At 42.7% G+C, this 12,005-nt stretch overlaps 1 protein-coding gene across 1 annotated transcript in view; it reads left to right on the forward strand.

Moving 5' to 3' along the window:
- The window catches only part of HS1BP3 (HCLS1 binding protein 3), a 47,667-nt gene that overhangs the window by 34,624 nt on the left and 1,038 nt on the right, over positions 1 to 12,005 (forward strand). The window contains exons 4-5 of the mRNA XM_009885311.1: positions 1,429 to 1,580; positions 2,074 to 2,209. Coding sequence (XP_009883613.1) covers positions 1,429 to 1,580; positions 2,074 to 2,209 — 288 coding nt within the window. The remainder of the gene's footprint in view (positions 1 to 1,428; positions 1,581 to 2,073; positions 2,210 to 12,005) is intronic.

The following is a 12,005-nucleotide window of genomic DNA, read 5'->3' on the forward strand; positions in this document are numbered from 1 at the left end:
CGGAAGAGGATTTTACAAGATTCTTTAATGTAGATACATTCTTTGGAATGTATGTGTAATCTTTTGACCTTGTTCTTAGTTTTTGATGACTACGGCATGTTAAGTGCTGATAATTGGGTTTGCTCTAGGCTGAAACCTGACCTGCTCTCTGCAAAGGAGAAGATCAGATCTTCTATTGTAAGAGGCACTCAAAAGGGCTACCTTAGAAATCGCAAGGCCGTGACTGCTAAGAGTAAAGATCTCTGAAATATGTCAATTTCTTAGGAAGGGCATGCTGTCCTAAGGAATGCTTCTTTTTCATTTTAGTTTGCATTGGACTTTTCATCCGAAGATTTTTGTCCTGTTCTCTAAATTTTCCTTTTTATGCCATCTGGTTTGCCTCATAACTCAAGCTGCCCTGCTGTGAAGCTGCCTTGTAGCTTCAGCTAGTGGAACGTGACTCCTAGGTATGAGATCATGAGGCACACGCTTTTCACTTTATTCTCGGAACGGGATTCAGCTCTCCTTGTTTAAGCCATGTGCAAATGAGTCCTCTAATCCGAACGAGTTTTTAACTTCCTTCTCCAGCCAGGGGGAGAGGAGGACATCTTCAGAGATTTATTGCATCCAAATGTCAGTGTTCAAAATAGATGGGATTAATTGTCCTATAGAGATGTCTGTCTCTTTCCACTAAGTTGAGAAGAAGCCTAAAAATTAACTTTGTCTCACTGTCAAATTTTTAGAAGACTAAATTTAGGGGAAGTTAATCCAGTCCTTGGTTCTAGAAAGTGCTGAGTGACATTTGTAAATTCTGCAAATAGTCTGTCCAACCAAGTATATTCCAGTCCCTGCTTGCTTCAACGCCAAGGTGCTGTAGTCTTCATATCATGTCTCCTCTGGGGAGGATGAGAGGGGTGTCTAACACCTTTATGAAAGGAGTATGCAGCAGTCAAAACCAGCAGCAGGCGCTGGCATGGAAATGGAGCTAAAGAGATTTTTAAAGACCTGTCCAAAGGGATCAGTGCAGTGGTCCAACCTGCACTTTGTTTTTCAAGCCACCTCTTTTCTTTCTGTCTATGACAGTATTGCTGGAACTGCTCTTCTTTATTATTTTAAGCTTTATGCATGGGAGGAGTAAAACTGCTTAAAACAAATTGGATCAGGTGGTAGTTTGCACAATGCGGCATTGTTAGCCCTGCTCTTCCAGTTCTCATTGGGTTCCTTGATAATTCTTAAGGATACAACACATGAGCACAGGTAGAGTATGTCAGACCAACAGGCCCTCCAGCTCAATATCCCGTTTCTGTCAGCAACTGTAAGATGCCAATTTACCTTTCTTTAGTCCTTTCCCAGCCTCCATCTATTTTCAGCTTATGAGACTGTCTAGCCATAAATCTTTCTTGTTAAATGAAGAATTGCAGCTGACTTTCCTGTCTCTTATGTTTTTAGAACTAAAAAAACAAAGAAGGCATCTGCTCCTCCAACCAAGGAAGAGAAACCCAAATTAACCATTTTTGAAGAGGAAGTAGATCCAGATGAAGGACTCTTCGGCCCAGAAAAAGATTTCTCATCAATTGGTCCCAGGAAGAAGATGAAAGACAGTAAATCTGTTCTATATTTGTATATACACAGATTGTTTTATCTAAAGCATGTACATAACTGAGCTTTGAAAATGTAGTGATACAGTGTATACAGGCTAAATAATGACTTGGGAATGTTAAGGCAAATCTTCAGCTGGGGCAGAATGTAGAAGCATTCAGAAAGACCTATAGTTCCCATAGCTGTTCACTGTTGACATTTTGGGCTTGGATATTATAAATCTGCAGAGCTGGCTGTTCCACTATCGCTCATGCCACACTAACAAGAGTAATGTGACCTACTTGTAAGCACAAGAAGAAAGCAGATTTACCAAGTCCTGAGAGTGCAGAGTATCACTGCACTTTGTGGATTGGAAATCCTTGTAAAAAAAAAAAAAAGGATTGTCTACATGATCTGTTTTTCAGCCCAGTAGCCAGATTTACTAGCTAGTGTTAATGCAGGTATTGTGTTATGTAGCATGATTTAACCGTGGCAATTTCTGGTTCCCCTTTCTAGATCTGAAATTATTTGAAGATCCAGACCTTGGTGGGATGGTAAGACTGGGTGACTCACTACTGCTGCCAGCTGCCTGTAAGAACAGGGAGTATGTGCTGAACACAGGTCCTGAGGAGGACACTGAGGAACTGCTCAGGTACACATCTCAAATCTGTCACGTAGGGTGAAGGTGGTTTGAGGAGTTATTTAGACCTCAAAAGAGATGTATTTGAGGGCAAAGCTTAAATACTTTGAAAGCTAACTGTGAATCAATACTTGTACTTACAAGTAAAAGGTAAGATACGTGTCATGGAGCTTGGAAATCAAACACATTAAAAAGGAAATTAGGAAAACCTTTTGAGAAAGGTAGGGTGCAAGGTACTATTCTGTGACTCCAAAGGAAGGCCCAAGGCATGCTATCTAGTCCTTGTTTTCTAACATGACACTTCACCTTTCTGGAAGCGATCCACAGGAGGTGAAAACTGACCTCCATTATGAAAAGTGAGAAACAAAGCCCAGAAACAAAGTGGAATTCAGCTTCAGTGAGCTGAAATCAGGGGCTCTTGCCACAAGAGGAATGAATTTCTGCTGGTGGCTCACAGACCTCTGTGCCCACTTTCAGGAGGAATCCTGTGCACAGCTTTAAAGGACTCTGATTAATCACCCTGCATTTAATTTTTAATCTAATGGAAAGGAGGGCCGGAGCTCACAGTTACAGGAAGGAATAATGTACTTGCTCTTACTCTTACCTGCCCCCTTGATAGTGTAGTGCTGGAACATATCATCACTTAATGTGTTTTATTCGTGACATCTCTCCCAGAAGGCTAGTTATGAGCATTATCACTGCACTGATAATGCTCAAGAGATCAAGCAAGGAGCCAATGCCCAGAGAGACCAGCATCAACAGGGAATCTGTACTGCAGTGAAGAGTCAAATTCATGCCTTCTGTATCTCAGACTGGCATCTGAATGATGAGGCCAGCCTGCTTCCAGTGCTAATTCTTGCCAGCCAGCTCCTGTTAGGATGTATGATTTCCGCAGTAGGTACTAAACCCAGGAGGGAGACTCTGTGTGTGGTTTCAAACATCTGAAGCAGGAAGTTTTGCAGCTATTGCTTTCTACACATGCAAAAGTGCTAGCTATCTTAGCAGTAATACCTAACTTAATTTAAACAGAGGTTAAATTGGGTTGGGTGCCATCTCACATTACATCCTGACAGCCCACCTAATGTTTATAGAAGCTGATGAGGCAGGACATGACCTGATTTAGTGCTGTGGTATATTGGGAGCAAACACGTATGTGCTTGCAATATTTTCATGTTTGCTTTCTCCTCTGCTAGCAATCTCAGCGTATAGTGCTTGATCCAGATTGTTCATACAGCTAGAAGCGCCTGTTTCAATGCAGTCCTTGCATTATTATCCAGTAGCGGAGAGAGCTTCTTCATCTGTCATGTTAATATCCTTTGGATTATATGTTTTCTCTTCCTCTGTGGCAGAGAAAGGTCTCTGAAGTCTGCTCTGAGACCAATAGACCATGCTTTTAGATCAGTATGGGGTCATCAGTGTTAGCAGCACATACAGATGGTAATGGAAACCCATGGGAAAAGATTACATTTCTTTTAAATTCCAGTAGTTTTCGTTTATTCTTGAATTGTCCCAGTGCTTTCAGTAGTTGACAAGTCATCAAGATTTCACTGGAAATGAATACACATAAATAACAAAGCAGAAAATCATGCCAACAGTCCGATGGGAAAGTTGCTAGGGGGATCCAGAGGCAAATCCTGGCTGTGCAAGGGCTATAGGCAGACAGGTCAGAACCTGTTGACCTGTTCAGGTGCCTAACACCCTCTGAAATCCCCCTGATAAACCTAGTTCACAGTGTTATCTGCACACCATAGGGAGCTGGTGGACTGAATTGCAAGGCTGCTGGGGGTAAAAGAGAAGCTGTTAAAGGGGGGAAGAGCTCCTTTTAACCTAGTAGAATGTTTCACCTCTCCTGTATGTAAATTCACTGAAGTCACCTGAAATCCTGTAGCTGAACTTTCTGAAGTGGTAATGAACAGTGCACTTTGCTTTCTGTTTAGCTGGAAGCCTTAGCAGAACTGTCAGGTCTAATGTAGAGGCAACGTTTGAGTCATCTCCCACCTTCCCTTACCACCAGACTGGTATTACATCTGTAATATGTAGTATTACATCTGTAATATGTAGGGCAGTGCCACAGTCTCTTTTCCATACAGTGACCCTTTGTGGTGAAAAGAAATGTCGAAAAAAAAAGTTGAACCTTGCAATCTCTCTAGCGTGGGGGCTTGAGCATATTTTGAGGCCTAAGAATAAGTGTTGCCTTTGCCCTGTAGATGTCAACAATCCCTCTCGCCTCCCAAAGGGGATTGAAGAAATCTCTCTGCAGCCCTCAGATCAAAGTGGGAGCTGTGACGACCCATTCCTTTAGTGGGCTACAGCTGTGTAAGGTACTAGAGGAGAACTGGCAGACATCTTGGTCTGTTATACCATACAGAAAATTTGCCTGGGCACATTTTGTCGAGATCTAAGACTGCCCAGAGCTATGATGAGCAGGTCATGTAGGTCCAGAAACCTAGACATGTTCATTGCAAACAGGTGGATTAGCTGAATAATGCAGATGTGGTAGCTCTTGACTTATGCAGCGTACATTTGCATATACCTCATGGTCTGCTCACATGCATGTGGTAGATCCAACAAGTTTTTGACTTCCTGGAAAATGTACTTCCCAGTGAATCATGGGCAGAGATAGGAGAGCACTGCCTAAGGCAGAGGAAGGCAGAACCTTCTTCTTTCAAAGGGAAGATGGGAAAAAGATGACGTTCAGACCAGAACACAGGAGCAACCAAGTCCTTTGTGATCTTTGTGGTACCTGAGCAGTTGTAGCAGCAGTAGCACCGCAGCGCTGTCAGCACAGCAGTGAATCCCCAGCAGTGACTTGTAACTCTTGAGGAAGAGACTATTATGGAGACAAATGAGTCTGCAAAATGTGTGTGGGCTGTGCTTGTCACAACAAGAGGGAGAAGAGAATATGATAAATGTTCTCATTGCAAACTGAAGACTGTGCTTTCTGTGAATACCTGCTCAAATGAAATGAGAATTACTATTTTAAATAGAGTCACCTACTTTACATTAAGAAGTGTTGAGCTTTGAGAAGAAGCAAGTGTTTTGTAACTGTAATGAAAGATTTCTTTTTATAGCAAAATACCCGTGTCCCTTCAAAAAAATATCTTCCTCTGCATTGACCAGCCTTTTACTGGTTACTAATTTCTTGACCAACCAACAAATATTAAGTGATGATGATTGAGAAACTAGGTGAGCTACCTCACTCTTACCACTGGCATTGTAGATATAGGCATTCTTTCCTACCACTAGGTCTCCCTTAATACACCAGTGAGGTGCCTATAGAGCATTGTGCTTGTAGGTACTTCCAGAACTTGTGGAAAAGAGATAAATGGCTGTGCTAGGAACCAGCAAGGTCAAGTCTCATCATTTTGCCTTCAGGAACAAAGGAACAAATCATATGTTTCCTTCATGGGATGTGCTTTGAGAAAGGGAGGGATAGATAACCAAGTCTTTTTGGCTTATCTCTTCACCACGGGGATACGGAGGAATGCAGGCTCTTTGGTGAAGTCCTGGGTCCCATTGCTTTTGACTCTTCCAGCGTGCAAGGTGACCAACTGCAGTGACGTGAAAGGGTAGCTTTCTCAGATGTTAAGAGAGTTTTGTTTGGGAATCGATTTCAGACCAGTCTTTTCTTTTCTCCTGTCATTTTCCTGCGTCACGTCATACCATATAAAGACTCCTTCTGGATGCAATCAGCCGTTTACTTCCACTCTCAAAGCTTCTCTTCAGGTCTGGTTTCCATTTAAGCTAGAGACAGAAGTCAATTTCTGCAGAAATCAGTATCTTGCAAACTCTCGCATTGTGAATTCTCATGCACTCTTATTTTCTCATCCCCGTACACCCAGTGGTCACAGATGTGCAAATTAAGTTTTCATGCAGCAGGACTGCAGTCCACCTCTTCTGCTTCATTAATCTAAATTGTGCCTGCCTGGTGTGATGGATCAGGTTTTTGTGGAAAACCAGTGCTAGAAATGATCTTGCAAATGTTGCAGCAGCTCTGTGGGCCCACAGAATTACATAAATTATCATACATCCTAGCCTGAAATAATTAGTGCAGTTGTCTGAACAGCTTTTTAGGAGAGATTTAATTAACTCCACCTTTGATAATGAACAGGGAGTTGAACTGGAAGGAAGCAGCTGTCAGCGTAAGATTTGGCTTTTTCCAGCGCTGAGAACAGTGTCAGCAGCAGGATCCCAGTTCTGCTGCCCGGTGATGGTTAGACCTGGCATCTTCTTTCTTAGGGTTACACTGATCTAAGACTGCTGGTGTTGGCAGGGACAGTCCAGCTCTTACCTTTGTGCTACAGGTGTGTCATCCTGCCCATGCCCTTAAAAGATGAATTTTGTCTGTATTTACAGGCTGATCTGTATATACAGCTGCGAGCTGGGCCATCAGTGATGCAAGTGACGACCTTTTCAGGAGCATTATATTGTTAGAGGCTGAAGCTGTTTGTGAAACACATCCTAACAACGGCCACTTCTAAACACCGTTCAGTGTACGCAGCTTCTTGAGCAGGTTTGTTAGCTTCAGGTTTGCCAAGGAACTGTTGCCACCCTTGAAGCAGAAAGAGTTTGTGTGTTCTTCATTCAGCAGGCCATTAGCAGGTTCTGAACTGATAGAACAACATGTATCTTCAGACTAGCCCGGAGTCATATGAGACACCACCTCCAGAACCACACGATGAGAAACACTTTCTTGCTGTCCTGAGGATATGAGAGCAGCACCATAGCAGCACCACAGTTGGGCGAAGAGCTTTGAGAAACTCCAGAGGGTTTAAATCTAGACCCTTTGGGCAGAGGGTTGTTTGGGTGATGGGCAGGTGGTAGAGAAGGTTGCAATAACTGGGTCAGAAATTTCCTGACCACTCCAGGGCAGTTTCCCTTGCTTGTTGTGACCTGACTGTGGGGAAAGAACCTTGATTTGGCTGCAGTAACTTTCAGTAAACAAATAAATTCTTCTTTTCCTACCAGTTTTTGGTGGGTTTTCTGAGAGAAAGGAAAGAAAAGAATAGCACTTTCTGTGATGGTTTTCAAGGATTTATTTTGTTCATTTCATTTTTCCTGTGATGTATAGGGATGCTACTTACAAACACTGGAAGAGCTACAAAGTAAATTTGGCCAACAGAGTAGGAAGGCTTTTGCCAGACCGGAAACATTAGTTCTTGCCCCGCCCCTAGGAACAGGTATGGGTTGTATAGAATAATGCAGAAAGGTGACCTAGAGTCCTTGTCTCTGCTAGTGTAGCAAGAGATGTGTTTGCTAGGCTTGAGATTCACCAGATTTCAACCATCTTGCCCCAGGTTACTTGCATTTTTGACAGCCATCTTCAGCTGAGAGGTAAAAGCTGCCTGCTCTCTCCTGCTCCAACTATGCCTTTGCCTGGTGATTGGGGAACTTTCTAAAGAACCAGGAGACAGAGGTTTGAACTTCTTCAGGCTGTGGAAAAATTGAACCAGCTCTTTGGTTCAAATTGTAAAAATTGAATTGTCTCATTTCCTGGGTGGGTGATGTAACTCGTAGGCTGTTTTCCTCAGAGAGCTTCTTGTGGGCATATGCACGTAGGACTTGCCTGTACTAATGAGTCTATTCTCTGGCCCTTGGCCAGACAGCACCACCGGGCTGCGTCCATGCTATTAGACTCACTCCAGCTCCAGAACAAGGTGACAGTGTGCAGCTGCCTGCTGGGAACAGTCCCTGTCCCACATCAGCTCCGAGTTGTCCCTGCGAGTTTTTTGGAGGAGGGCTAATCTGTCCTAAACCAAAGGTATTCCGGTGGTTCTTCTAGAATTTCAGCAGTACAGACTCTCACGTTCCAGTGTCCAGACATATTTCCTGGCACTGGTTAAAATACCAGTATGAATTTACCTGTAATGGATTGCAGGGGAACGCGGGAGGGGAGATACCTCCTACACAGCCCTCTGTGCTTTGCACTCCTGTGGTTAACTCCAGCCTGTATAATTTCCACGGGCCTTATTAGACATCACACTGTCTCTACTGACCATAGCAGAAGTGATGGTCAACAGATACGTTGAAGCCTCCAGCCTATTTTTGGGCACAAATCTTTTCCCAAGTCATATATGTGATATTACACCTCTCCTGAAGGCTTCACTAAGGTATCTCTTTTACTTGGAATTAACACCAAAATACCGATAATAAGATAGGAAAAGATAAAAGTCTATTCTGCAAGAACTGCTGTGAGTTACATAACCTAGCTTCAAGCATGATCCTTTTGGATACTTCAGCAAATTATGGGAGTCTTTGTCTCTTGCTTTCGTTACTGCTTCTCCTCATTAGAGCATTTCCAGCAAGCAGAGGTCACTGTCCCCATCATGCTGGATGCCATACACGCACATAGTCATTCCTGTCCCAAAGATCTTGTCCAGATAGACAGGACAGAGTTCAGAGAAGGGGCATCTAAAATGTTGATGTTCTGATGGCAGCTGCGTCCGTCTCCAAGTGAGAATTCGTTTACTCACTTGAAGTCTACATGCTCGCAGTCATATCATAGGGCTTTGTGACAGCCTTTCTTCAGTAAGGGTTTTGATTGCTTTCTGTGTCTGGAAACAATGAGATTTTCCCCCAATAGCGTCTGTGAATCAGCACAACAGTATGGCAGGAATTTTAAACAATGTGGTGCTGCTTTTCCATTACAGAAAAAGAAAGAGACTAATTAGAGAATGATTAATTACATGGATTCTGTGCCTGATTGTCTATAAAAAGATGGGGGATGGGGGTAGAAGGTTCTTCCTTTAATCTCCTTGTTATTTCAGAATAGTTGCTTGATTTTTTTTTTCCTCCTCCTGGTCTGGAGTTAAATATGGTGGTAGTTATGCACTGTAACAATTCATTTGCTTCTCAAGAAATAGAAGTCCTTGTTTCTATCTCTGCCTGAGGCATTTTGCGTTTTACCTCTTTAGTTTTCCAAATACAATTGTGTCTCACATGATCAAATGGCAGTAGATCAAACAGTTTGCCTATCACTGCAGCACTGAAAAGCAGGTTTTGAGACAAAACCCACATATTATCTGCAGTGTTCTCTGTAAAAGACTTCTGTCTAACCAAAGTCTTCAAAAAATCCAGGACAAAAAAAAAGAGATTTACATGATCAGCTTCCAGACTTCGAAAAATCTTCTCCTGTAGAATTTTTGGCCTAAAAGCACACTACCAAAAAAACCCCACCCCCCCCAAAAGAACCTACAGCCTACTGGACTGCATCTTTTGGGGTATTTTATGACTATGCTGAGTGGTTTTGTTGCTGTGGTTAGCACAGAAATTAATATAGAGCCACACAGGAGTACAGAATCCAAGTTAATGAGCTGTATTTACTGCTGCCCCTGCTGGGCAGTGCACCTGGTTCAAAATCATGCTTCCTCCATATATGATCTGTATGTATATGCATGTATTGTTCATCTGGTTATTATGGTTTCTGTTATTTATGACCAAAATTTTATGACATGGACACTGATTCATTCACTGTTTGTTTATGCCAAGGAGGGAGGTATCAGATCAGCGAAAGAAAGCTGTGCTTCAGAAATACCAGCCCTAACATGTTTTGTTTATTACACAGCAGAGAGAACAAGAACATGTCTTGGCAATGTGATCACAGGTGTGATATCTCTTGGATATCAGAGTCTGCAGCAAACAAAAATGCCTGGGCTTAAATTAAATTAATTTCTTCTGTGTAGATGAGGAATTCAGAAGGAGGGAATAAGGTGTTTTGTAAGCTAGGTGGGATATGTCACCCACAAAGAATCAAGGAAACTAAGAGACATCAGAAATCTTACTATCTAAGTAAAAGAGAATATAATCTCCAGAACTGCTTGGGGCATGAAATTTGAGGTAACAGCAGGAGCTGTTAGGTACTTCTAGTTTTAGATGTTAGTGTTCAGGCAGTTAATCCTTTTAGATTCCCTTTGGGAGTTGCAAAAAGATCTGACTTCAAGAACGGTTTTATCTTAAAGGGTTCTGACCCTTTACGGCAGAAAATTCAGGCTAATCCTTGTTAACTTTATGGGCAATTCATGGTGAGTATAGTGTGTTTCAGCCTGGACAGCGCAGTCGTAAGTACCTCACAGCTTTTAATAAGGATGAACATGAAAAAGAAACCCTTGAAATTTTACAATTTTTCTTAATAATAGTGAGATCCTTAGCTGAGGGCGCTGGAGCTCTTTAAGTACCTGTGGTTTTAACATTCAAACAATGTACACTAGGGATGGAGCAATGAAGTGCCTCAGATACATTGATTCTTTTGTTGATCATGTTCCCCATGGTCCTGACCAGTTACCCTAATAAGTCGCTCCCCAAATTATGGAAGAGCTCAGCTTTGCTTTAACTGCCTACTTTATTTAAACTGTATGCAGAAGGCCCCAACAATTGTTGTGCTGTGTGGTAGAGGCAGTTACGGTATCTCTCGTAAGCCTACCAGTGAACAAGGAGAGAAAGGGAGAAATCACAGTCCTGTTTAGTCAACAGAAGTTATCCCAGTGGCTTCGCAGGAGTCTGGATAACCGCCCCTGCAAGACGGCCTCATTGCTGGGCAGTGAGGAAGATATGAGTTACAAAACACAAATGAGTGGAAGGACCAAAAAATGCCTGACATTAAATGAGGTGAGACTTCGTTGTGCTCCAGGGACTGCCTACCTATGGGGCTTGTAGAAGACCAGACCAAAAAGGCACCTTCCCTCAAATCCCTGTGTGGCATCCTTTTCCAGTGAGTGCAGCTGCTTCACCAAACCCTTTCCAGTCACCAGGGGCTCAAATGAGGAGCTTCAGAGAATCCTCCCAGAGAGAAACAGCTGTTGTCTGTTCTCTTAGTCATATCTCCATTTGCTCCTTGCCATTTGCCACGAGATTGTTTTGGGTGCTGTGACCAACAGAGAACATCCAGCCCATCCTCCTAGACAGAGGGACTGTGCCACCTCTTGATGCTCTGCCAGAGACAGAGGCATCTATCTAATCAACAGCCACGTGAGCTGCACGTGTGCTGCCAACTTCTGTCTTGTTTAACAATCATTTGACCAGACTTACTTATGCTCACAAGACTTCTAAGAGTGAACTAAGTAAAACTACTTGAAGAGAGTTTTAGCACTGAAGAAAAATCCAGTCCCTTTAGAATAACTCCTGCACCTTAATTTTGTCTCCTAGTTCATTTGTAGGTTCCCCTGTCAGGCTGCCCTTTGGCTGAGGCAGAGGGAGTTTTACTGCTGGCACTGTTACAGCCTAATGGGCTGATTCAGTTGGTACTGAAATTTGGTAAAAACAGGTCTTATATCAGTGCTTGTAAACAATTAAATGGTTAAATCATTTCACTGCCTAAGATGCCACAGTTGTAGGGTAAGTGTGTCGCACTAGAGCTCGGGTTTGGTGAGGAGATATCTACATATTACAAACCTACTGGTCCTCTTGATCTTCGGCTCCTGGTCCCCCATGTAAAAGTTTTTGCTTGCACTTCTTATGCATTAGTTTTCTTGATTTTGTATGCTACAGTTAGGGGGTGGAGCCTTTTGGAAGTCGTGTATTTTGTAAGCACATATGAGGTATGCATTTTATCAGGGGCTTCACTTTTGTAGCTGGACATTACACAGCTGATGATCTGCATGGGGTTTTGACTGCTTAACAGTTCTTTATCAATCAAGCCTTCGGGAAATTAACAACTGTGTGTACTCCGTGTGGTATTTTGTTTGACCATTGTGCTCAGAGGACCAAAACGAGAGGCTATTTTGATTTACAGCAGAAATTACTGTGGCCTGTAAAGACTTCTCTAGCTACGCTAACTTTTATTTTGCCATCTCTGCTATAACTTTTTGAAGTG

This window comes from Charadrius vociferus, unplaced genomic scaffold (assembly GCF_000708025.1).
Source record: "Charadrius vociferus isolate BGI_N301 unplaced genomic scaffold, ASM70802v2 scaffold173, whole genome shotgun sequence".
In the NCBI taxonomy this organism is placed as follows: domain Eukaryota; kingdom Metazoa; phylum Chordata; class Aves; order Charadriiformes; family Charadriidae; genus Charadrius; species Charadrius vociferus.